This window comes from Punica granatum, chromosome 8 (genome assembly GCF_007655135.1).
Source record: "Punica granatum isolate Tunisia-2019 chromosome 8, ASM765513v2, whole genome shotgun sequence".
In the NCBI taxonomy this organism is placed as follows: domain Eukaryota; kingdom Viridiplantae; phylum Streptophyta; class Magnoliopsida; order Myrtales; family Lythraceae; genus Punica; species Punica granatum.
In genome coordinates, this window is record NC_045134.1 from 237,635 (window position 1) to 262,246 (window position 24,612).

General features: G+C 40.8%; 3 protein-coding genes across 15 annotated transcripts; all 3 read right to left on the reverse strand.

Annotated features, from left to right (window-relative positions):
- Nucleotides 1–612: 612 nt before the first annotated feature.
- LOC116187182 (alanine--tRNA ligase) lies at nt 613–10,793 on the reverse strand. The gene is made up of 23 exons (XM_031515808.1): nt 10,369–10,793; nt 9,809–10,047; nt 9,292–9,432; nt 8,855–9,001; nt 8,261–8,413; nt 7,501–7,630; nt 7,078–7,174; nt 6,863–6,983; nt 5,505–5,564; nt 5,262–5,312; nt 5,104–5,199; nt 4,771–4,872; nt 4,555–4,677; nt 3,984–4,127; nt 3,020–3,091; nt 2,832–2,907; nt 2,589–2,731; nt 2,357–2,465; nt 2,080–2,267; nt 1,892–1,981; nt 1,599–1,781; nt 1,252–1,431; nt 613–1,044 (listed from the first exon to the last, which is right to left on the reverse strand). The coding sequence occupies exons 1-23, from the start codon at nt 10,700–10,702 to the stop codon at nt 973–975; spliced, it is 3,051 nt and encodes a 1,016-aa protein (XP_031371668.1). The 5' UTR covers nt 10,703–10,793; the 3' UTR covers nt 613–972.
- Nucleotides 10,794–11,401: 608 nt separating this feature from the next.
- LOC116187181 lies at nt 11,402–18,591 on the reverse strand. 10 transcript variants are annotated; one of them, XM_031515804.1, is made up of 13 exons: nt 18,304–18,591; nt 18,077–18,124; nt 17,591–17,678; nt 17,164–17,383; nt 16,576–16,983; nt 16,191–16,246; nt 15,684–16,076; nt 14,517–14,942; nt 13,589–14,342; nt 13,395–13,489; nt 13,282–13,302; nt 12,945–13,086; nt 11,402–12,463 (listed from the first exon to the last, which is right to left on the reverse strand). In XM_031515804.1, the coding sequence occupies exons 2-13, from the start codon at nt 18,106–18,108 to the stop codon at nt 11,772–11,774; spliced, it is 3,327 nt and encodes a 1,108-aa protein (XP_031371664.1). In that variant the 5' UTR covers nt 18,109–18,124; nt 18,304–18,591; the 3' UTR covers nt 11,402–11,771. The 10 variants fall into 10 exon arrangements, with proteins under 10 accessions (XP_031371664.1, XP_031371661.1, XP_031371658.1 ...); XM_031515801.1 differs by having other exon boundaries at nt 13,589–14,414; XM_031515798.1 differs by having other exon boundaries at nt 13,589–14,942; nt 18,322–18,591.
- Nucleotides 18,592–19,441: 850 nt separating this feature from the next.
- Nucleotides 19,442–23,405, reverse strand: LOC116187183 (probable splicing factor 3A subunit 1). 4 transcript variants are annotated; one of them, XM_031515812.1, is made up of 3 exons: nt 23,033–23,405; nt 20,113–22,271; nt 19,442–20,019 (listed from the first exon to the last, which is right to left on the reverse strand). In XM_031515812.1, exons 2-3 carry the CDS (start codon nt 22,261–22,263, stop codon nt 19,750–19,752), a joined length of 2,421 nt encoding a protein of 806 aa, XP_031371672.1. In that variant the 5' UTR covers nt 22,264–22,271; nt 23,033–23,405; the 3' UTR covers nt 19,442–19,749. The 4 variants fall into 4 exon arrangements, with proteins under 4 accessions (XP_031371672.1, XP_031371671.1, XP_031371670.1 ...); XM_031515811.1 differs by having other exon boundaries at nt 23,026–23,405; XM_031515810.1 differs by having other exon boundaries at nt 20,113–22,312; nt 22,963–23,405.
- Between the last annotated feature and the right edge of the window lie 1,207 nt (nt 23,406–24,612).

The following is a 24,612-nucleotide window of genomic DNA, read 5'->3' on the forward strand; positions in this document are numbered from 1 at the left end:
TTTCCCCGACAACGATTTTCACAGGCCTAACGATAAGAGATTTCGGATAAGCGAAATGGGCATTTGGTCTGGATGGACAGCACCTCAAATAGCTTAGTTGCAGTTGGCCTCGCTATTCCTCTATCATATCGTGTGTTCTCAATTATTACACAAAGATAGTCTCATAGCCCCCAACTCCGGTCGTGAGCAGGAAATACAAAACAAGCACGTATACATGATAAAACAAACAATTATGATCAGTCTCATTCCCAACGATATGATACAATCGCTTCCATAGTTACGAATATCAGATAGGGCAGCTTACGTCCGTCATTTATTTCCCCACTAGACTTGTCAGATAAGGCAGCGTTACAAATACTCGATCATACAATGTCCTACCAATCTAATGACATGCCTTAGTAGAAAAGGAAAGTCATAATCTAGTAGTAGCTTTGATCTTGAGCCATCTTGTCAGTGTGTGGAAGGCAAGCGCTTCCGACAATATCTCGTTTACCAGAAATCACAGCAATGGCACCCGGTAATGGTATCACAACAGAGAAAACTGTTTTTCTAGATCCAACATCGATGAGGCCCCCACACTCCAATTTCTCTAGATCCCACAAAGCCAGCAGATACATCGAACGGAACTTTATATATCGAACGAAACTTATGGACCAGCAGCACACAATTGAAAAATCCTATAAGCAAACATCGCAAAAGATCTAAGAGAACAGTGCAACAGTAATGCCCGAAAGAAAAGAAAGTGCCATTATCATATATATGACTGAAGATAAACTTCTGCTACTCTCTTAAGTAAATGCCAAAGCATTTAAGTTTGGAAAATGGATAGACAGTATCAATCAATCAGTTCTGTAACTAAATTGTATCATTTCCTTCCTTGCTGCTCGAGCAACAGAGGCTCGTGGGCATGCTGGTTGATTAAGGACAGCTTGAACCATCAAATGAAGAGTGTCACTGTTCGGTGACCATCAATCATCTCAACTTCATTGCTGCAAATGAGTTTGCAAGTTCAATTGACTCATCTAACTGCGAGGCATCAGTTCCCTGGCAATATTAATTCCAAGAATAACGAAAATCATTACAAATATACCCAAGGAACCAGCAGATAGTTAACTAAAGAAACTGCTTGCAGTGGAAAGACGGAGGTGGATACATTGCATTAAGGCATTCAAAGAGACTAATTTATGATATTTGTTTATTTAATTTTAAAGGGTTGTGCGCTATGATAGGCAAGGAAAAATCTTCACGAACCTGGCCTGAAGCAAGACCAGCTTTCCCTTTGCCAGATCGACCATTAATAGGTTGCATTGCAGCTGCCACCCACTCTGATACTTCCAACTCCTTCCCCTTTCCGTTGCCCTGAGGCACTGCGGCACACACCACCACCTTATTGGATGCTTCATCGGTGCTAAATACCATTACTGAAAGCCCCTGTTTTTTGTTTTTTCCATTATCCGTCAACAGGTAAGTGTAATACTATTAGTATACAAACACACTCAGAAGATGGAACACGAATAAATGTTGAATGCTCATGTCACCCAATTTGCATATAATGTAATGAGATTCAACATAAGGAGAATATTAAAATGAGGACATGCCTTTTGATCTCGAGCCTTCAAGACTGCCTCACGGACAGCAGCTGCATCTTGACCAACATCAACCCGGCATACGCAGAATCCCTTTCCATCCGAAGCTGCACTCTCAGCTGCCTTCATGGCTTCCCCTACAGCCTTCTTAACATTCGCTTCCGCAATCTTTTTCTGTGCCTTCTTCACTTCAGCCTGTTTCCCATCAGACCATTCAAACTTATTTACAGCAAACTTCGCACCCCCATAAACAAGTGGTAAATAGGAGGCAGATAAGTTCCATGATGCAGAGACATGGTGTTAACCTGTAGAGCAGTCATCTTAGTTTTGATGTTAGCTTTCCTAGATGCAGGAATTTGTGCTGCCTCCACACGGCTCTTCAAAGACGCCACTTTCTGCAGTTTCAGAAACCCCACATCACTCAGAAACACACATATAGAAAAATAAAATAAAATGTGAGGCCTAACTAATGAAGCTAGGCTAAATTAATGACCTTTTCCAGCATGCTTCCTTCAATTTTATATGCATCATTTATTTCCTGCCCAAGTGAATCTGCCAATTCAAATGCCTTCAAGGCACAATCAGCGGTAAAAGCAGTCATTCTTCTGATCCCTTTAGCAACTGACTCCTCAGATACAAGAGCAAATGCCTTAGCTTCCCTTGTATTCGATATATGAGTACCTAAATAGACCCGATACATGCAGAAACAAGATTAAAAGATAATTCCAAGCAAAGAATCAAGACCACCAACAAAGCAAACTAGTATTAACCTCCGCAGAGTTCAGCTGAATATGACAACCATGCTTCATTATCTGGATCAGATAGAAGGTCTTCTACCTTTCTGCCGATGGATACCACTCTAACTGGATCGGGATAGATCTGCAACAGGAGAAAAAGAAATATATTTCCACCAGAACAGAACAAGATAATATAAAGTACTCAGCTCCCACTACATTAGTGAGGCCAGCCGGAAGGACAAGGACGGCAACTGATGCAACAAACCTCTCCAAAAACGGCTCGCAAACCATTTATCCGCTTTGCTTCAGATAGGGTTGCCTCCTTCGCAAATACATCCAACTCAGCTTTTATTTGCTCGTTGACAATTGACTCAATTTTTCTCATAAGCTCTGTCTCTACCTGCTTGCCTATACAAAGATCTCACGGTTATTAAATTGATTGTGTCAATGAGAGCTGGTTGTGGCCAAAAAAATAAAAAGAGGAGCTTGTTTACTACATCTATCCTACCATGAGAAAAATCAAATCTCAGTTTGTCAGGAAGAACAATTGATCCCTTCTGGTCAACGTGATTGCCAAGCACTTCCTGCATTAACATTGCCCAGAGAAACCTGCTCAGACAAAGCAAGGGAGACCCAAAATCTAGAGAACATAAACACAAAGTCAAAGTTGAGGTCGAATTGCCATTATCAACTTACTCTGAGAGCAAAGTTCAACATGTGTGTACAGGTGTGATTAGGCGCAATGAGCTTACGCCTTTCATAATCAACCTGCATGTTGCGTTAGAACAAAGTCAAAATCAAAAAAAAAAAAAGTGATAAGAAGGTGCATGGGCCCTATGGATTACCATGTTTGATTGTACATTTTAAGTAGTACTCTGTTAGGTTACCGATATTACCACTATAGTGCCAATCCACATTGCCTAAGGGAGGGTTGTCTTATGCGGAGTGCCAACGATATGGCCATCTCTAGAAAAGAAGAAATAACTAAAGTACCCTCATCTTCTTCCCCACCTCCCGAAAACCCTAGACCATTGTTGCCGCTGAGAACATCGCCTTTTGTTGCCGCCCCCTCAGCAACCCTCTTCTCCTCCAGTTGAAGATGTTCTCAGAGCACAAAAAAGCAAGGAGGCATCAGTTGAAGCAACAGAAGCCTCGATCGAAGCCCCTCTTCTTCAAATCAAAGCGTGGAGGCTTCGATTGAAGCACAGAGAGGATTCAGTCGAAGTCTCCCTACTTCGAATGAAACGTAGGGGCTTCGACTGAAGCCTCTCTGTGCTTCAATCGAAGCTCAGAGGCTTCCATCGAAACCTCTTGGCTCCGATCGAAGCTTCATGGGCGGCAGCGATGGTTGCTGCCATCTGTACTTTGCCGTTACAGGCCTGAGCAGAAATTTTTTCCTCTTTTTTTTTTGTTTTTTTTTAGTAAAAGGCATATCAATTTCAAATATCTTCCTTCAAAGGCTATTTTAGTCATAAACATTACATGTCTAGTAATGTAAATGGAGCATTTTTAAGAACACCAAACCGATTAAAGTGGACATCTAGCAATCTATGTATAGATAATTTATCTTGAGGTAACCTATGTTATATTGCCACAAAAATACTAATAATCCACCAACGCCTCCTTAGTGAAAGGAAAAGTTATGGAGTACGCTGTTTACCTTGCAAATTACTTCATCACCAACTGTCATCCCGCCAGCTTCTGTTGATAGAGAACCAATGTGAAGAACAAAACCACCATAAATTTGGACATTGCAAACTTCAAATGAGCCAAATGGGCCTTCGAGTAACCCGGTATCACATATCTACAGATAAAGAAAACATGTTATCTACCATCTAGGGCGACTCTTTCGTATATAGTCTTTGCATCCTCTTATATTATTTACTATTTTCCTTTCTATTTACTATTAGGAAAAGATGCTATGCAAGGCAAACTATGAAAATATATAGTCTATGAGAAAGAAATCAATTCCAGCTGGAGGGGGAAAAACTATAAATTTCTCCTTCTGTAAATATTTTGTATATCCTTTTATATGCAGCTCCACCCTCCGATGCTGCTATTAATACAAGTGACCTTTATCGACTGAAAGAAATTCTTACTGCATTGCACATGAATCAAAATACTGAAAAAAAAAAAAGAAAACTGAAAAATGAAATACACAATATAAATAGGAGATTATTGCAATTGCAGTCAAGAAGAAAGTCCAAAGTGACATGCAAACAACATGATACCTGACCACCTTGCTCTGCATAGAAAGATGTAGTCTCTAGAACTAACCCAACTTCATCGCCACATGAAGCATTCTCTAGAAACTCATTACCGGTATAGATAGCTCTAATTGTACTCTTGTGGTCCTGCCATGAAGTCAAGAAATGCTTACTTGCATCAGATTTATAACAATCCAACCATAATAGTTGAACAAAGCTAATCGCCAAGTGCATTGAAACCTGAAACCATATAAACTTTAAGGAATCATCAGTTGCAGCAACTCCTTTCTTGTGTAATGATGAGGTAGCATCAGCATCCATGACAATAGCACCACCATTTTGCTGCAAAAGAATATACTTAGCAAATGGAAATACAACTGCCTCCACACCCAACTTTTTATACATCAGACTGAACTACATTTCTCGAAAGAAGGTTATAGTGCATGATTTCTAGAGTAGAAAAATCAGAGCACTTCTTTGCACACTTCAAAATTGCCCAGAACCGAGGAACATTTTAGAAACTGAGAACCGTGACCATTACGATTACAGGATATTACAAAGCACGCAAGCAACCTTGATTTGTACACTTCTTGATCTCTCTCTTGCCTCCTCCATAGCGCTATTGAAACCTTGTACATCAACTACCAAGCCTCTTTCCTCTGCCATTAACTGGAGGGAAGATTGATCAGTTACAGTATGAAAGACATGAATAGGTGACATATGCTCCTTACCTGAGTCAAATCCAATGGGAATCCATATGTGTCCCATAAGAGAAAAGCTTCCTACATGAAGTCATGGATAATTGAAGATAAGCGCAGGTAAAGAAGAGACATGTCTACTTGGAGAAAACTTTTAGAATAGTACAACAGACCCACATCTTAATTAAATGCCGGGCTATACCAAATAGTAAATATTGCTGCAGCAAGCGAAAAGACATGAAATTCATGAAATGCATGGAAAAGCAATTAGTTCACCTGTCCACTCAGTATCTTTCCCTGGACATCCTGAGCAGCTTTCTTGAACTTTTCTATCCCCTAAAGAAGAGTTCAGGGAAAATCAGGTCATGTATTAGGACCAAAAAGAAAAGTTAAAAGCCAAATATGTCACAATCACGGAATGAATATGGCAAGGATCTTCAACAAAGTTGAAGACAAAATGTATTTAAGTATTTTTAATCATCACACTATGCCAAAAGAGAAAAAGAAAGAAAAAAGAGACATTATATCTTCTGTCTACCATATAAAGAAGCCTGAAGAAGACACTACTGTTAATTACTTGTAGCTATAGAAATCCATGAGCCACCACAAACCCATGCTCGCTATAACTCACTATTTTCACGCTTTAATTTCCATTGCTTGATTAAAATCACTAAGGAGGCTTGCAGAATACCAATTAAAAGGAATCTAATTAACATAGCATTACTACACTTAGAGATAGCGTTAGCGCCTCTATCAAAAAGCAACATCCAAAAAGCATTCATTCCTCAAATCACGGTTTTCATGAACCATGATGGACACTATTCCGAACATTGCCACCCATACAACTAAAACACTACTTCCACCAGTATTTGACTTCCGGAAATTGTTGAATTAAATCTGTTCGTACTATTTCACCGTCCTAATGATGTGAGCAAGCTTAATGCAACCTACATGCCTCAAGGAACCTCATTCTCTTTCTCCACATTTTTTACGAATATAGTTCCAGAACAATGGATGAAGAATTTAGAAAGCGTTTGGTAATGGAGTAGAGTCATACTTTACTTTACTCCACGAGATGAAGATAAAAGTAGTTAGGGGAATTTATTATTAAAAAAAAGGTCGTAATAATGGTTAAGAAAAAGTATGTGAGAGAATTTATTGTAAAATTGGAGAAGAAGACAAACATATAATGAATAGTTGGGAGAATTTAGTATTAAAAAATTAGTTATAATAATGGTTAAGGGAAAGTAGGCGAGAATTTATTATTAAATTGGAGAAAAAAATAAAAAAAAAGTAATGATTGTGTTGTTGAATTGAGGGAAAGATAAAGTAGATAGAGTAGAGTTTGATTATATTTAGTTACCAAACAAAGCCATTTCTTGGATAAGCTTTATGAGGGTATAGAGACTGAACCTAGAAGAAAAGAAATATTAAAAAAATTTGTGGACTAGATATCTGTGTCTATCAAGAAGGAAAGCCAACCACTATAATCTTCTTACATTCATCAACAAAAAACACTCAAATCTTGTAGTTCTAAAACTAAGTGCTTCATTTCTTGGCAAAATAAAAAAAAATAATAGATTAGCTAGACAACGACTTCATTACAAAGATTTTTAGATTGGATATACCCTCACCTTCAGCAAAGTCTTCCCAAAGCTTGCTTCCTCTTCTGCTATGATCTCCCGAATGCGCACTTCATGTTGCTTCAACTCAGGAAAAACATCACCCATCAACTTTACTACAACAGCTACAAGCCTGAGAGGCAAATCATTTAAATTACGTTATGCCACAATCAACTGTGAATGCACATAAAAAAGTTAGTCCACATAAAATAAAGAAATTCTCATACCCATTAAAAAATCCTTCTTGAGCTTTGAGAACTTCGCTACCATACCGAACAGCTCGACGAAGGATGCGCCTAAGCACATATTCACGGCCCTCATTCCCTGCAAAAGAGAATTACCATGACTGCTAAGGAGAACATGTTGTGGAAACAAAGTATATAAATAGGTGTGTGGAAATATGAAAAAGACAACCATAACATCTCAATAACTCAAGTTAAAAAAAAAAAATGTCGTAGTGATGGAGCAATCAGCTGTAATTCAACAACTGATAAGTCAATCTCAAACCCAGAAGGAAACAAAGTGATTGGAATCAAGTGGCAGATGCATCTTGATGGGGCAAAAAGTAATATGAAATAACTCAATACATCACTCTCTTAAAGTTAACAGCAGAAGGCATTACAATCAGTCTACATATAATGACACTCAACCTGGACAAGAACCGTCAGCTATGGCAAACGACAGAGTTCTGATATGATCAGCCACAACCCTATATGCCATGTCAATTTTATCAACATCATCTGCTCCAACCTTTCCAGAATATGGTCGCGCTCCAGTTGCCTGTTAGATTAAAAAGAGTTAGTAGATCTGTAATACAGCACTCCTTAATTTAATAGACAAATGCTCCTTTCGATAAGTTCACTAATTCCTGAGAAAAATAATGTGTGGAAGGCAACAGATCTTACAAAAAAATAAAAAAAAATAACAAGCGTAGTTTTCTAAGAAGTCAATTTTATGAAGACTCTCAACAAGAAAAAGCCTTCAAAGAAAATGAAAGGTGTTTTCCTGAAAATGGAAAAAGAGGTTGCATTTTGTTCCCTTTGTTTTACTTTTTCTTCAAGAAAGAATCCGATGCAATTGTTACTGAGCATTTTTGATCTTGTTTAAACTCACACTTTTAAGGGGAGTGAGAAAACAATTTGGTATCTCTAGAAAACGATTGAGCACAGAGTAACAGAATAATAAGTGTAATTAGTTTACACCACATTCTTATTTTTGAACAGTCAATAAGAAGCTTATCAAGCTACATGGACTCAAGGCTATGGAACTTGGGTGTGGGTCTTTTGTTAAAATGAAACTCAATGCTAACTCAAATTTCACATGAGACTACCCTACAGGCTAGTCAACCTAATAATGTTGTTGAATTGAATCAAACGTATAAGAGACCCAGAAGTTTCGTCATCATTTAACCTGTTGGATAGCATCAAAGATGGGCAAGAAGACATCAGTATCATAATTGCTCATCTTCTTCTGAAGTACAGAGGTCAACCTCTCGAAACCCATCCCTGTGTCAACATGCTTCGCAGGTAAAGGTTTTAGGGAGCCATCAGTTTCCCTGTTGAACTGCCACAAGAGTAATATAAAATGTATTAGAAAAGGAAAGAAATTGAGCTTATGCAAAACAGTTTAGAATCATACTAAGCCGATAAGAATAATCAATATTGCAATCAAAATAGCAAGAAACTTTTGGTTACAAAAAATTTTACAGTCTTCATCAGATAAAACAATATTAATAATATGTAAGACAAACCTTCCTTAAAATTCATCTCCAGTTCTGCATCAGAATGGCTAGAGCAGGATAGAAAACTTATATTGATGGATAAGAAATTCGACACTTGGAAATGTGATAGCAAAGATACCACTGACAGCATGAAAGCCAGCTCGAAAGGCTTTACTTAGGTAGAGTATAGTATACTACAGCACGACAAAAAACATAGCTTGACAAAACGTTAAAACAGAGACATCTCCAATGGCAATATTCCTTTATCCAGGAAAAGGACGAACCTGAATGAAGACAAGATTCCATATTTCAATGCAAGTAGGATCGTCATTATTAACCAGTGATGCAGCATCTCGGTTACCAATCCTGTCAAAGTGTATCTCGGTACAAGGTCCGCATGGACCAGTATCGCCCATCTCCCAAAAGTTGTCCTATCAGAGCGGAGAAAAAAAAGGAAGAGGAAGCAAATAACGCATTTCAGGTACATTGGAGAAAATGGAAGTCAACAGATGTGTATCACCGCGGATATACGCAAGACAGAAGAAAAGACAGGAAAAGTTGAAACCTCTCTTGTCCTTGAAAGCAAGAGTCAAAGTAACCAGTATATTTTACGATCAAAGGATAAAAGTGGCCATTTGTAAAAAACCAGCAACATCACCCAGAAAATGAAGAGCTCGAGAAAGAAAGTAGCTAACATCTTATAAAAATAAGAGATGTTAACCTTGCAACCGAAAGGTAAAACATGTCCAGGTGGCAAAAATTGAAGCCATATATCCCTAGCTTCATGATCAGGAGCCAAACCAGCTTTCTCATCACCGCCGAAGTACGTAGCATAAAAACGATCGCTGGGTAGTTTGTACACCTGGAAAACAGAAGTTATTCAGAGAGTGAAAAAGCAGTTATTATAGAGATGACAGGAAACAGAAAACACTCATTTAAGTAAATATAAGTTGTTTTCTGACAATCTGATTGCTGTTTTTGAGCACCATTTATAGCCCAAACTTCTATACCATCAATAACCTCTTTCAGTTTCCTGTTGCTTTAAATATCAAAAGCATTTCTCATGCAAATGACAAAGCGGTTATTTCCAATAAAAACATTGCCCGAAAAAAGAAAAGACGCATAAAAAGATCAAAGGGATGCATAATATGAGCAGAATAGAATAATCAGAATTAGCACAGGTTAAGGGGAAACTAATGGGTGATCAGGTAAAATCATCGACAGGATGATACAGTTACCTTGGTGAGAAGTTCCCAAGCCCACTCAATGGCTTCTTTCTTGAAGTAGTCCCCGAATGACCAGTTGCCAAGCATTTCGAAGAAGGTGTGATGGTAAGTATCCTTGCCGACATCATCAAGGTCATTGTGTTTTCCACCAGCACGTATGCATTTCTGGGTATTGCAAGCACGTGTGAGTTTACTCAAGGGACTGTTGGGATCAACGGTCCCCAAGAATATTGGCTTGAACTGGTTCATTCCTGGAAAACAACGAGCATATAAGAACTTGCAAAGAATCATGTTCCCTGTCTTTACATCCCAAACCACGGTATAATATATATTTGCCGCTGGAATTGGTAGCAATCTAATCCGACACGGGATAGTAGAAGAAGAATGCAATTCGGTAGCTCAACAGGTTCCGCAGAGCATTTAGCAATTAAATCAGGTGATGGGGGGCAATCTTCATTTCCCTTCTGCGATGGGGTGATTGGTTTTTTAGAGCCGAGTCAAGCCGCTCGCAGAAGCATGACAGAATAGGGATAGGATAGAGGAGATGGGAGGGGAGGAGAGAGAGAGATTACCGGCATTAGCGAATAGGAGAGTAGGGTCGTTGAGGGGAACGACGGGACTGGAGCGCCAGTTAAAGTGATTCTTCCCCTCGAAGAACTTGATGAAGGTGTCCCTCACTCGGCTCGCCGGCCACAGCTCCTCTGCTTGGCCCATGGTAGCAGTGGCAGTGGCAGCGGCAGCGGAACTGGAACTGGCACCGGAGGAAATCCGAGATGGGAAGATTAGCTGCAGAGGTGGGAGAGAAGGAAGGGCTATGGCTGATGCTGTTGCTCCTCCTACAGTTGAGGCTCTGCTTCTTCTGTCACACAGACACGGCCAGGAAACCCTCTTACTCAACAACAACATTCATTTGTCGGTTTCGCATCGACATTTGATCAATGAATGTCATGTTATGTACTGCTTGGACTCCATGCCCATTCACCAAGCCGCTGGGCGCTGCGTTGTTACTGTTAGCGTGAGGAATCTAATATCTAATCTAATTATTATTATTATTATTATAAGAAAAAAGAAAAGCAAACCCTACCCTACCCAACCCAACCCAACCCAACCCTTTTATTATCTTTTGCAGGCCCATTGAACCGGCCGGGACATGGACTGAGTATGCTCGTGGGGCGGGTAGGTCCAATAGGGATTCCATTCCGCGATGGGTCACATAAGAGAATTCTGTGAAGCAATCAACAAAAATGATTACACCATACAATTAAATAAATTATTTTAAAAAATTAAGTTAATAAGTATTTTACTCAGTAAATTTCTGTGACATCATTATAAAATACTTAGAAAGTTGTGTAACTTCATTTTGAAATTTGTATAACTTACTTTGAAATTTATGTAATTTATCTTTTCTTTAGCAATTTACTAAAAAGTTCAAAAAGTAATAAGTAATTTACTATCAGATTTCAATTATACAGGACAATGGATTGTATCATAGATCTTACCGTCATATATAGATTTTTCTTTAATCTGCAAAGTTGATCAAATTGGATGCATCCTGCTTTGCACTGCTATGCTATCAAATAAAAAAACATCATAACCATCAAAAAGAATAAAATAAGACCATCTGCTTCAATCCTGTTTCCATTTTATCAAACATGCTATTAGTAAAACTATGGTCATGACAGGAATACTCAGCTTTCTCAACACTTACAACTGAACTACTCATAGTCATACAAGTCATCCCCGAGCTATTCGTCCAGAGAGAGAGAGCGCTACAGTACAGGAGTTCATATTTACAATTTGTGCAAAAAGCAACAAAAGTTGTTAAACATTCTAAAAATGTAATGCTGAGCTCTCCCCTTGGCAGCTTCTTTCAGATTCCTCCATCAGATGCGGGCTTGTGCCATTCATTATTGTCAAGCACGTAGGTATTACAAAGATCACAAGAGGAGAGCAGTGCAGGGCAGTGATTTACTACCTACCCACTCGGCCACTCCAAATCATCATCCCTGCTCATCGCCCAAGATCCTTCCGCAATCTCATCGAAGAGCTGATCCCAACTCCAGCTCACATATCCCAAGAAAAACCAATAGTCGGTAACAGATCTGGCTGTTCCCGACTTGAGCTCCTCAATTTCTCCAACAGTTCCAAACTGATCGACAAAGTAGATACCAGGAAGTACTTCCGGGAACTGATCCTTAGCAGCTCTTCGAGTTAAAGCAACAAGGGGTAATCCGCGCACTGCAAGGGGCCCACCAAACGATAGATGTGCCTCTCTGAGCACCTCGGATCCTCCATCCAGTTCACGCAGAGAGTCCCAGCTAATATGCTTGTTGATTATCAAACCCTGAAACCCTGCCTCCCTGTCAGCTTTCACAATAAGAATCATGGACTCATCAAAGTGGTGGGCCCCAGCAAGATTCTTGGTAGCAGCAAGGATCGTACCGACAACCACATTTTGTGCTGCTCCCACTTCTTGAACTCCCTTTGAGTCAACAGACTCAGCTCCATGCTTGTGACTAGATATTCTTTCTGGAATTGCGTTTGCTATGACTTCATGGAATCTGTCCTTCAGAGTAGGATTTTCAATACGAACTGCATCAGCTGATCTGTGATCGAAATATGTTCGACTCCCACTGCCTTCTTTTCCCGCTCGAGTCCACAGGATTCCTGTCAAAACAAGCCAAAAGCTTCTACTCATAGAATGAAAGTTAAAACCATTTTCTTGCTAGGTGTCATTAAATGGAGGACAGATCTGAGCATTCATTCCCAAGCTCGAAATATAATTGATTCACATAACATGGTGGTCTTCTGATAAACAACAATTGACAGAAGAAGATTAATATAAAATTATCATCTAGAGCAAATGAAAGTTAAGCCTTCTACGTGCTGATCATTCCACAGCTTCCGAAAAGCTCTCGAGATTCATTTCTAGTTATTATTATTTATATCGCTGCTTCCACATAATCAATTCTCTTGGCAATAGAACCAATAGATTCACAGTGGCACACTTCCCAAATTAGTTCTTAAATTTTCATACCTGGAAACATGTAAAGACTATCCTTGAACACCAGGAGTTGGGTCTAAACAATAAATAAATGATCACTAGGTCTAAATCAATTAGGATTGCCATCACAAGATGAAAGTTTACCATTCTCATTGATGAGATGACGGATATTGCTTCCGTGTTCAGCCATAAAGTTGATAACAGAAGATACCGCAGTCTCCCCTTCATAAGAGATGGGAGTCCTACTCCCTGCTGGAAAAAGCACCAGAGCAGGATAAACTTCGCCCTGCATTGGCAACACAAGTTACATTATGTCTGGACCAAGCTGACAAGAAACTCTCCAATTACAGAATCCCAAAAACATTTCAATGAAAACATAGCTGCTATGCATGCAGCATTAGTCCAAAGGACCAGAGGTAACTGAGTCTAGTAAATTTTCCTCTAATTTTAAGACCAGTGGAAATCTTTGCTACTGTCATACCAATGAGTTCATTGCTGATCCCTTGAAGTTCAACAAAGTAGCCAAATTAGCATTGATGAGGGAATATCTGCACTTATAACGGACAAAATAAGGATGATTCCCATAAGTCACACCTTCTTTATTGTCTTGAATATAAAACTGCAATCATTGATCGTGCAATCCAACAAGTAGATGAATGGGAGCTTCACTGAGATATTTTCCAAGCTGTCTGGCATGTCCAAACACTTATTAGTACATAATTTTTTTTTTCTACAGCAATAGTAAGGTCTCTCTGCAATAGAGTTATCACAAAACCAGATATACGTACCTCTGATAAAGGGCATTTTCTCATACTCGAATCCAGTCTCTAGTATTTTCATATAGCCCTTCAAAGCCCGATGAACTTCGCGCACCACTAGTTCCATTCGCTGGCAAAAGCCACACCAATTATTGCTGAATAGAACGAAGACATCCTTCTGTGGATGAGGGCTGACACTCTCAACCAGAGATTGATTAATACCAAAAATCATTTCAGATATACTTCTTGCAGTGATTTTTGGGATAGGATCTGCCTCATAAAAATCCAAATTTACAAATGGCGGACGAGTCACTTCCTTTGGGATGGGAAGAGTAGATTCGGACTGTTGATATGGGAGCAAGCTTGCATTAAGATATCCTCTCAGGAATTGAGCCAGTGCAGCAAAAGTAAATTTTTTCTGAGCAGGGTAAATATAATGTTGTTGTAGAACGGGATCAACTATCACCAAAGATGGAATCTTCGAATCACCAGTCAATGTCCTGAGTAACCTGTAGTCTCCATCACAAAAATGGAAGGAACCTCTAAAACCTTCAATGTGAAGTTCTTTGTCTTTCAACTTGTCTACCTTTAATGAATATGTCTTCTCCAGAATGGAATCCTCAGAATTAACACATGCCCCCTTTGCAGTAAACCGTCCTGATTCTGCAAATGCCATCTTTTTGCTTCTACCCAAAGAGCTTCCCCTCTCTTCATCATATTGAGAAGGTTCAGGATCCATGAGTTTTGACTTTTCCTCATCCACAGTAGCAGATGTGTCCCCATTCTGCGCAGAAAATGCAGTACGCCCATTCAGCACTTGTTCTTCATGCTGATGAATGTCACTGGTAGGACCTTCCTGGGAAAGTTGCGGTGGAGCTTGAATAGGCTGATCTTCTCTGTTTGAGGACAGACTAGCTATTTTAATCTCAAGATCATCAGAGAGAAGCTGGAAACCTACCTTCTTCGCAAGCAAACTCAATTTGCCTTCCTTCGTTTGCTGAAGATGTTCCAAGATCTCATGCAAGGAATTCTTGTGTGAACCTGTGTCTAAACTGACATGCTTTTCCTTCTCTTCATTTATAATCGTTATGGACATCTTATCCTTTGTCTTAAAATTTTGAGATAATGCAGATTGCTTCACATTGGGGCGCCTAAAGCTGCTTTCCTGTGATTGATGTGACAGAGCTGCAAAACTTCCCAGTTTGCCATGCTTTTTGCCATGATAAGAGATCTGCAAATGCCATGCTAAATCTCTTAGGGCATTAAGAGCTTCCCTACTTTTTACCCTGTCTTCTGATAATTCTGATGACCTGTCCACAAATAGAAGCATTGACGCCTTATTTGCAGGTAAAGCAGGTTCTTGAGTATGGCCACTGCCTTCCAGCTGCAAAGGAAAACATATACATATATATATGTATGTATGTATGTATGTATATGAATGTCTTCATGTGTTGAATAGTATCACAAAAAGGACTTTTAATAACTCAAAACACATGAATGCAAGTAATCGAAAGGGAAGTAAGAGATGAGTACAGGTCCTATTTTTGGCACATCATAGCAGAACAACATTCAATTTGCAATAACTCTAAAGTGATTTATGCAGCAGTTTCACTTCATTTACTACACCAATAATGAAAGAGTGGAAATTTAGCTTTTGCTTTGCAGCATGCTACTAAGCTAGTTATATACTAACCCTATGTTTGGGAGGGAGGAAAATGGAGGGAGAGGAAGGGAGATAGAGGGAAATGGAGAGATTTATATGAAAATTTCCATAAAAATCCCTCCATCTCCTTCCCTCTCCCTAATCCAAAGCACAACCCAAGAAATTCAAGATCAAATATGTACAGTTCGTACTGGCAACAGTTGGTGCCAGAGACACAAGTTTCTTTCTATCTATCACTCCAACTGGTTGATTTATTTTAACGATCTGCTAAAATCAGAGGGATCGCCAGAAAAGCTAAAAAGGAGGAAACAAAATCCATATTCATTCAATTTCGTTCGAACATTTACCCATGGAAATCTAGAGTTATTGTAGGGTCAAAAATTATCCCAGGTAAAATGACTAATATATCTTAACTTGATAAAAAATCTTTCAAAAAATAGCCGAAGAGTCACAAAAACTTACTTCAGCAACAATGGAGTTATCAATCTGCATGGAACTCTTGAAGTCATCAACTTCTCTCAGCATCTTTGAACAGCTGGGGCATCCGGCATAATGTATCATTAATGACCATGACTTGGGTTCTTCTACGCCAAGAAAGGGAAGCAAGGATCTCTCTGCTACTAGACCAAATCTATGCCTCTCAGGCGGCAGAAATAACTCTCTCGCTACTGTCATGAAGGTCAAAAAGAAAGACTCAAACAGCTGGAACTCCTGAAAGTTACATGAGTATCCAGTATTAAGTCTAGCTTCCTCTGAACCCCAAGAAGCAGCATCAGTCACTGACCCAAATTCCCCAAGCCAGGGAATTCCATTGACTTCACCTGCAATGCTGCACTGCATACTCGAGTCCATCCCCTATTTACCCTCCCACCAAAGAAAAAGGAAAAAGAAAAGGTAGGGTTCATGAGACAATAGATATGTTAATAAGTCCAACAGAAGGAACAATTGAATGTAAAAAGTACCAGCCACCTTCTGGTCATCATTCCAGCCATGTACCAGAGTCGGATTTGCATTCCCACCGAGACCTACATCCCGTACATAATGTCAGCGATTACGTAAAATCCCATTAATGATTTATAATATGTGCATAATTCTAATTGATAGTATAGACAGAGCAGAAGAGAAAACTAAAGATCGCACCCCTTCAAACATGATTAGAGAGAGATCAACACGAAATGTAATAAAACCAGAGGAGACGGGCTTAACACTCTACCTGGAAATTTGAAGCATATCACACAAATCTATCTTCTTAATCAATGATGACTCGCTCCAGATACCATATCAATGTGTAATCGGCTGATTCAAAAAGTTTAAAGACCAATATGGATTTAACTATCAGATGCTTTCTACACACCTTGTGCAATGAAACCATGTTCAGTCACATTCTTCCGCCCTCTGCGCTGCAACTCCGGGGTCCATCCACAGAATTCAAGGAGAAGCAAAGCCTTGTCAGTTGAGTCTAGGAAAGCTCTCAGCTCCAGTGGGGATGTGAGGTGTTTTAGTGGAACATCTTCGGGAGGAAGGAAAAGATGAGGATGCACCGATGACAATATATTCTGAGCCCGAAGCCTTCCCTGATACTTGTAGGACTTGGAATGGTGAAAGTACAGGATGGTGATTTCATCAGTGGCACCAATAGCATCTGCCAGCATCTTCTCTGTGGTCCTGTACATGACCATCAGCTTAAGGGAGCTGAATTCAGGTTTCCTGCGCTTCACCGCCAGAGCCACATCTCTCATGAGAGCTCGAGATTCACCTGACCCTGTGGTGGTCCATGTGTAAAACGATAATTATTATCAACTCAAATTAATCGACAAGCCTAAGCTATTTATCCTCGGTTGCTATATGGTATGTAACCATATAAATGGGATGTGTTATGAATGAAGACCCCGAGTACAAAGACAAAGTCTAAAGACAGGGTGGTGAGTGGGAAGTTATTTACAGGGGAGAGTGACAAGGAGCAGGATGTGGGGGTGAATTCTGATCTGAGAAGAGAAGTTGTGCTTCCTGAGGATCTTCCATTCTGATGAATAGCCGGTGTTGGAGTCGAAGTCAGATTCGGGTGCACAAGGTGATGATGATGATGCATGAAGTGGTACCGCTGATGCTAAGAGCAGCAACAGCAGCAATTTTGGTTTCATCATCATACGCGAGCCTGAACTCTGCAAATTAATAAGACATAAGGAGGACAGGCACAGCAGTAGAGAGAAATTATATATATATATATATATATATGGGCAAGGACAAATAGTTCATCCAGTGCCCCATCAGACATGTGAATCTTATTTTTATAGCAAACTCTTTATGCCCAACAAAAAGCAGAAAGAAGGAGACAGTTAGTCTTGATGACATGGGGACATGATTATGACCTGGCGGGCTGTCATCTCAGTTTTGATGTTAGCTTTGCCAGCTGCAGGTACTTGCGTTGCCTCCACACGGCTCTTCAAATATGCCTCTCTGCAGTTCCAGGAAGCCCCACATCATTCGCAAAAACAAACAGGAAAGATCAATCACAATATGAACCCCATCTTATACGCATCATCTGTTTCTTGCTGAAATGAGTCTGCCCATTGAAATGCCTTCAAGGCACTAATCAGCGGCGATTAAGACCATTCTTAGGATCCCTATATTAGCGATTGACTCCTCAGATACAAGAGCAAATGCCTTTATTAGCTTTCCCTGTTTTCGATATATGTGAGCCCGTATAGATCCAGTACATGCAAATGCAAGATTAACAGAGAATCCCACGCAAAGATTTGATCAGACATAAGACATCCGATGAAATCCGAACTGGCCAGCTGAATATGACAACCATGCTTCAGTTCATTTATCAGGATCAATGAAACGTATTGTACCTAGATACCAATGGATCCTTCCTCGTCAACATGATTGCCAATCACTTCCTGCATGAACACATACAGCAGGGACAAAATCTGCTCAGTCGAAGGGAGACCCTAAAACCCTCATAAGAGCATTGCACATTAAACTGAGAAGCTCAAGCGGAATTGCCATTATCAACTTATGAGAAGAGCAAAGTTCAACATGTGCATACAGGTGCGATTAGGAAAAGATATGAGCTTACACCCGTTTCATAGTCGACCTTGGAGACTGAAGTGCAGACGCCAACAGTAGCAATGTTTTGACTTCTTAATCAGAGAACACTGGAATAGATTTGTGTGTCCGATATATCACTTCAGAACGCTCGCTAATCTTCGCCTCCAATCAATCGATCAAGCGATCAGGATCCCCAAGCCCTAGCTAGCCGAACTGACTGATACGATCGCCCCAACAGCGCAGCAGCCACCTTAGCTAGAGAGCTTCCATTTCCCTCTCTACTAGCGGAGTCTATATATGTAGTCTTGGATTGGAAAGGATGCTCTTCTAAAACAAACGAAACCAAAGGTTCGGTTCGTTCCTAATAATAATAATAATAATAATAATAATAATTTCATGGGCCTCCAAAAGAAAAGGACACCAAAATAATATTAGAGCCCTTCCCCTTTTTATGTCCAGAGTCCACAAAAGGAATTTGCATGCAAACCAGCAAACTGTCTACCTATACAGTCTGTGGGGATAATGGGATACATAAAAATGACCATGCATGGTTGGCATTGGTATGATAATTGTAACCGCCTGTTGCTGAGAAGAGGTATCTGATTTATTTAGGGGCACTCTTTGCCCGAAAGAGATCTGCTCTTATATATATATATATATATATATAAGTATGTTAATGACTGATCTTTCGAGAAAGGGAATGGTAAAACTTCTCAGCCCGCCCTCAGACCTCTTCCTAGTTTAGGATACAAAAACAATGGACTCGTCCTCCTCCGCCTCCTCCTTCTCGGATGTCATTGGCACGACTCACCCCTATTCCAGGGGTAAGAAAGGATAACTTCATCTTGTCTTGAATAATAAAAGTGGTGAAGCAGAGGGAAGCTTAGAAGCATCTCTTTTACCTCTTGCTCATCTGTATTCATTGGGTGTCGCCATTTTGATGTATGCTGACCAGCAATTCCAACAGTTGAGCAAAATAAATGCAAGAAATTTAGCAGCTTTGGGCTGTATTTGAATTTTTTTTCTTTTTTCCAATGGGTATTGTATTGATGTCCGAGGAACTAACCTCTCCCAAAGTCGTTACTTATGGACGTAAAGTGCATGTCATATATCATAAACCTATTCACCACACACAAACAAAAACATGGCAAGAGGAAAGTCTCATATTAGCCACGAATTTACACGGCATCAACATTCAATCTCTTGACATCATTGGCAAAACAAAGGTTAAGCATAGCCTGCTATAACCCAACTCACCTGCTTCCATTCCAAATTCCAAGTTACCAACAGGCGACAACTGTCTAACACCAGTTAAAAATCTCTTCTAAATACAACATCGATATAACATCACTCCAAAGGTAGGAAATTTCTTCTTCTTTTTTTTCTCAAAAGGATAAATAAACAAATATATGATAGAAAGTTAATGCTCGATCAATTCCCCGTAAAGTCCCGACAAGGATCTTTAGTAGCACTCTCATCTCTTTCTGCCACCCCGCTCTCTTAAAGAGAGATTAAGTGTTTCCCCGTCCCCAACATTGTAATAAGCAAGGGACATATTGTCCTTGAGGAAACCCGGCTTCCCACTCAATTTCTGCTTGTTTGCTGGAAGTTGTATCTCCCCAGCAATCTTCTCTTTCAGACTGCCCACTGTCTCTGATATAGACTGCACCGTGATCTCCAAAACCTGTCCTTTGAGGTTTCCTTCATCGGTATTGGGAATCGATATGCTAATTCGAGCTGGACCCTGCAAAACACAAACAATCTACAATAAAAAAAATATCCATTCTCATAAACACACCAATAGAACAAAATGACACGGAAGCAAGAAACACAATACCGGATGCTGAGCCAGAAACTGATCTTCCGGAACAAGCAGTGAATCGTCAAGCTTCTGCCTCTTTGGCTCTGGCTCTTCAGGAAGCGGTGGAGGTGCCTCCTCAGGAGGTGGTGGTGGAGGCACTCCCATAGATGGTGGGGGGCCAGGAGGTGGCATCATTGGCATGCCAGCTGGGGGGATCGGGACAGGAACAAAAGGTGGCCTAGGGACTGACACTGGCGTGAACTGAGAACCAGGAGGAGGAGGTACAGGAATACCTCCTGGAGGATTAACGGATACAACAGGCGGTGGCATCTGCTGAAGTGGCCGATTCCCCATGATCGTCGGCTGGCCAGAAGAAGTCATGGCCATCAGTGGCGGAGGCGGACGAGCCCCAGGCATCATCGGCATGCCAGGAGGCCTTGGTGGGGGCACTGGGTGGCCACCACTGGTTGCAGCAGAGTATTGGACTGCATTTGGAGGTACACGAGGGAGGTTCAAGGCAAGTCCAGGAGGTGGCGGAAGAGGTCGGACTGACAGTAAAACGGGCCTTGGTGGAGGAGCAGCAGGACCTGGAAGGCCTTGATTCGTGGCATCATTCTGATCCTCTGTGCCAACATTCTGAGATAAGGCTTGATTCGCCGTGCGTCCAATACTTCCGGTGTGACCATCCCATATGACCTGCTTTGGCTGCTCATCTTTCTTCTTCTCAATCTCAGCCTTGACGGCATTCGAAACTTCTTCCTCTGTTGTACCGAAAATATCAGGGCGGGTCCTCGCTAGGCCAACAATGTTTCTGGATATTTCATCATCCTGGGCAAGTGTCGTCTCCCTAATCTTTGCAAACATCCTCTCTTTTTGCTCCTTGTACTTTGGATCAATGAGAGAAATTCTCATATGTTCAGACATCTCATTGATGAGGATCAACTCTCCAGTGATGGGGGAAACTACAAATCTCGTAGGGTCTCTCTCTGCAGGTATCCTCTCCTCAGGTCTCTTCCAGTTCTTGACAATCCTCAAAGGAGGTTCCAGGTCATTATTCTTCCTCTCATCATCATTTTCTTCAATGCTGGCTGCCCTCATGCCCTCCTCAACAAGCTGAACCTCCTCCTCATCCATCTCCATTTCGACCTCCTTCCCAGGCTCGATTATCTCATCTTCCATATTTGTCATCTTGCTTCTTCGGATAACCTCCTCGAGTGTCATTGGTGGAGGTAAGTCTTCATCCTCATCGTCAACAAAGTCTATCGTCTCAACAGCGACAAAATCATGCCAATCAATCATGGCCATTTGCATCCTCTCCTGCTCGATCTCATCCTCTGCGCGCTGCCTAGCCTGCTCCTGTGATTTTTCCCATTCAAGCCTATGCAAGCACCGCTCAAGCACAGTCGTCATATCAGTAACACTTTTCCGGAGCTTCTCAGTCAAGCCCTTTGGGGGCATCAAAACTTTTGAGTAAGCATCTGCAAGTGCAGTAAAAAACATGAACATGCTGTGTGTAGGCTTCAGAAAATGGAACTGAGGGTTATTGATTTCCCTGCTCGTCAATCCAGTCAAGAATGATTTCCCATTTCTTGCCACAAATTGTGCAGTGAGCTTTATGATATCAAGCTCCTCCCCTGTGATCCCTTCAGGAAGTCGAACGGTGTATTGTTCTGACTCAGGAGGCTCAAGGACTTTAGGTAAAGGTATGAACTGTGCTGCAATGTCTGATGAGGCTGAATCAGGCACCAATGGTACAGCCGGAGTTGGTTCTGAAGCAGCAGAATCTGCAGGTTGAGGTGCCTGCTCGGCAGGAGCTTGATTCTGCGCTCGAAATTCAGATAATCTATGCTGGTAATAGGCATGGTAGGGATCAGAGGAGTTCAAGAAATTGAACTTTGGGTTCCCAGCATTGCTCTGAATGATCCTCCTCTCAAATTCAGGTCCATTTTTGGCAACAAACTGAGCTGTTTTGTCAACAATATTTCTGATGTCGGGAGGAGGATGTATTATTCCGATAGTCCTCGTGTGGGTTGCAACAGTAGCAGGAGCTGAATTAGCTTTCTCCTTGTTCCCATTTTCCAGTGTCTCGTCCTTCTGCGGTTCTGGCATTTGAGAAGGAGGAAGGGGCCCCAGGTTGCCATCTTCAGGAGGGGCAGGCAGGGGCAATATAGCTGGTAAATCTGGCATCTTACTGCCTGAAAAGGAGTTTTATAATGAAAGTCTGATCATTGAGAACCTGTAACCTCAAAATTAAATTATATTAATCAAGAGAAGAACCATGTCCGCTGTGAATTTTCTCCATCACGAGTCTCAAGACAAAAATTTGAATGCAAGTCAAATTAGGTCAAAAACAAAGAAGGGCATCAGAGAATAAGACATACCAAGAACCAAAAAAATTGCAAGCAAGACAGTGCTTATAGATCCCGCTCGATAACCAAAAAAGCCATATAGAAAAATTCAGGGAACGTGGTGGAAGAGCAAATCTCAGATCTTGCAAATCATTTCAAATAACAATTAGATATTTGCAATTGCCATAGTCAGGGTTCCTGCCCTCCTAAATGGGGGTACCAATTGCTGGGATAGCATGAACACTGACTATGGAAAGCCCCACGCAGACACACCCACATACAAACTATTGGAAATCCCTCTGAGGAGTTTTCGCAATATAATCTAGTAGAAAGCATATGTGCTCCTATCAAAAGGGGGGGAAAAAACCCCTAAACTGTCATCATCAACAACAATATTGCAATCTATAACCATCAATTTTGCAGAAGCGTAATCATTGAATTAGTACTACAACAGCAAATCAGTCAATCAGCAATCTCACAAATGAAAAGTGAATTCTCAGACCAGCAATTTACATAATTTCTACATAATGTGACGAACCTCTCTTTGATTAAGGCAACAGGGGGTTTAGTTGTATGGAATTGATATGAGAGTGAGAGGGACCTAATACAGTTTCATCCTTCGAAGCTCGGGACTCGGGAGAGCTTAGTGGATGGAGGTCAGACTTCAAACAGTAAGACACGCCGGCAAGGTGAACTGAGGATCGTCGTCGGAGTCCAGGCCCCAGGGGGTCGGGGGCATGGAGGTTACACAGTCACAGGCGGACTCTGCTGCAGTTCTGCTTACGGAGAGCGAGGTGTTCCGCGAAGAAGATGCAATGGAGGAACCAGCAAGCGGGAGGAGGAGGAAAGTCACGCTGCCGGAAAGGTAGACGATGGCGAGGACGGCGACGGTGAGGAGTCGCGTGAAGGAGAATAGGGTTTCGTTTCCTTCCAGATTCCTTCGCTTCAGTCAGCTTTCCTATCGTCTCGCCCTATAAAATAAGAAAAAAAAAAAGGGCTAAATATTCAAGGTTTAATTACCGAAAAGTACGATATTTTCGATTTATATCATTTCTATCACAAATTTTTAGAAATTATCCAAAAATGCACGAACCAATGTTTTTATGTCACATTTTAACATGCGATTACTCCCCTTGTGAACTTTTGAGGAAATATCTGACATGACATCTTAACGGTAATGACGTGGCTAATGACATCTGAGTTGGTGATCTCATCGCACTTCAGGTGGGGCCAATAGCAGAAAAGACATATATACTCTACGATTCTTCTCTGAGACTTAGATTGGGAGTACTATTCTTGAAAAAAAAAGTGCTAAAATAGAATTACTGAAAAATAATTGCTTATACTTAAAAGCAGTTTAAGCATTTGGTAAGTTATTTTTTGAATATGCTGAAAGTGACGGTAAGATATAATAAGTATTTGGAAAATTACTTATGTTGTTGCTGATAAAATATGAAATGACTAATAAGTACATTAATAAAATACAAATTTAGAATTTTATACATAAATAACCAACATACATCGATGAGATAATTATAATAGAGTAAATAGGCAATTTCGTCCCAAACTTTCACAAGTTGCATCAATTTAGTCCCTGACTTATTTTTTACATTAATTTCGTCCCTGACTTTGCACTTTTGCATCGATTTCGTCCCTAACTTTGCACGGTTACATCAATTTCGTCCCCGTTACATCAAATTGGTCCTCAACTTTGCACGGTTACATCAATTTAGTCCCTGACTTTGCACGGTTACATCAATTTAGTCACTGACTTTGCACAGTCACATCAATTTAGTCCATGATTGCATTGATCAGGTCCCAATGCGACATTAATTTAATCCCCCGCCACATCAATTTGGTCCTTCCGTTAAGTATGGTCCATGACGATGTTAAATTGTGCAAATTGTTACATCAATTTGGTCCCCGTACTACATTAAATTAGTCCCTGAGCTATTTCAAGGTTGTTATCCTCATCCTCATCATCGTCGCGAGGCTCTTCATCAAACGGAGGAGAGGGATCGAGACGCACAGCTAGGGTCCATTGGTTGATCTTCTTGACTTCATCCTCCTCCTCGTCAGGCTCAAGCAGCTAGGGTCTCGATCTCGGCCGTCGCAAGCGAGCGATGTCCCTAAGAGCACCAGATTCGCGGAAGCCACAGAAAGAAAAGATGATGAGGACGAGGAAGGA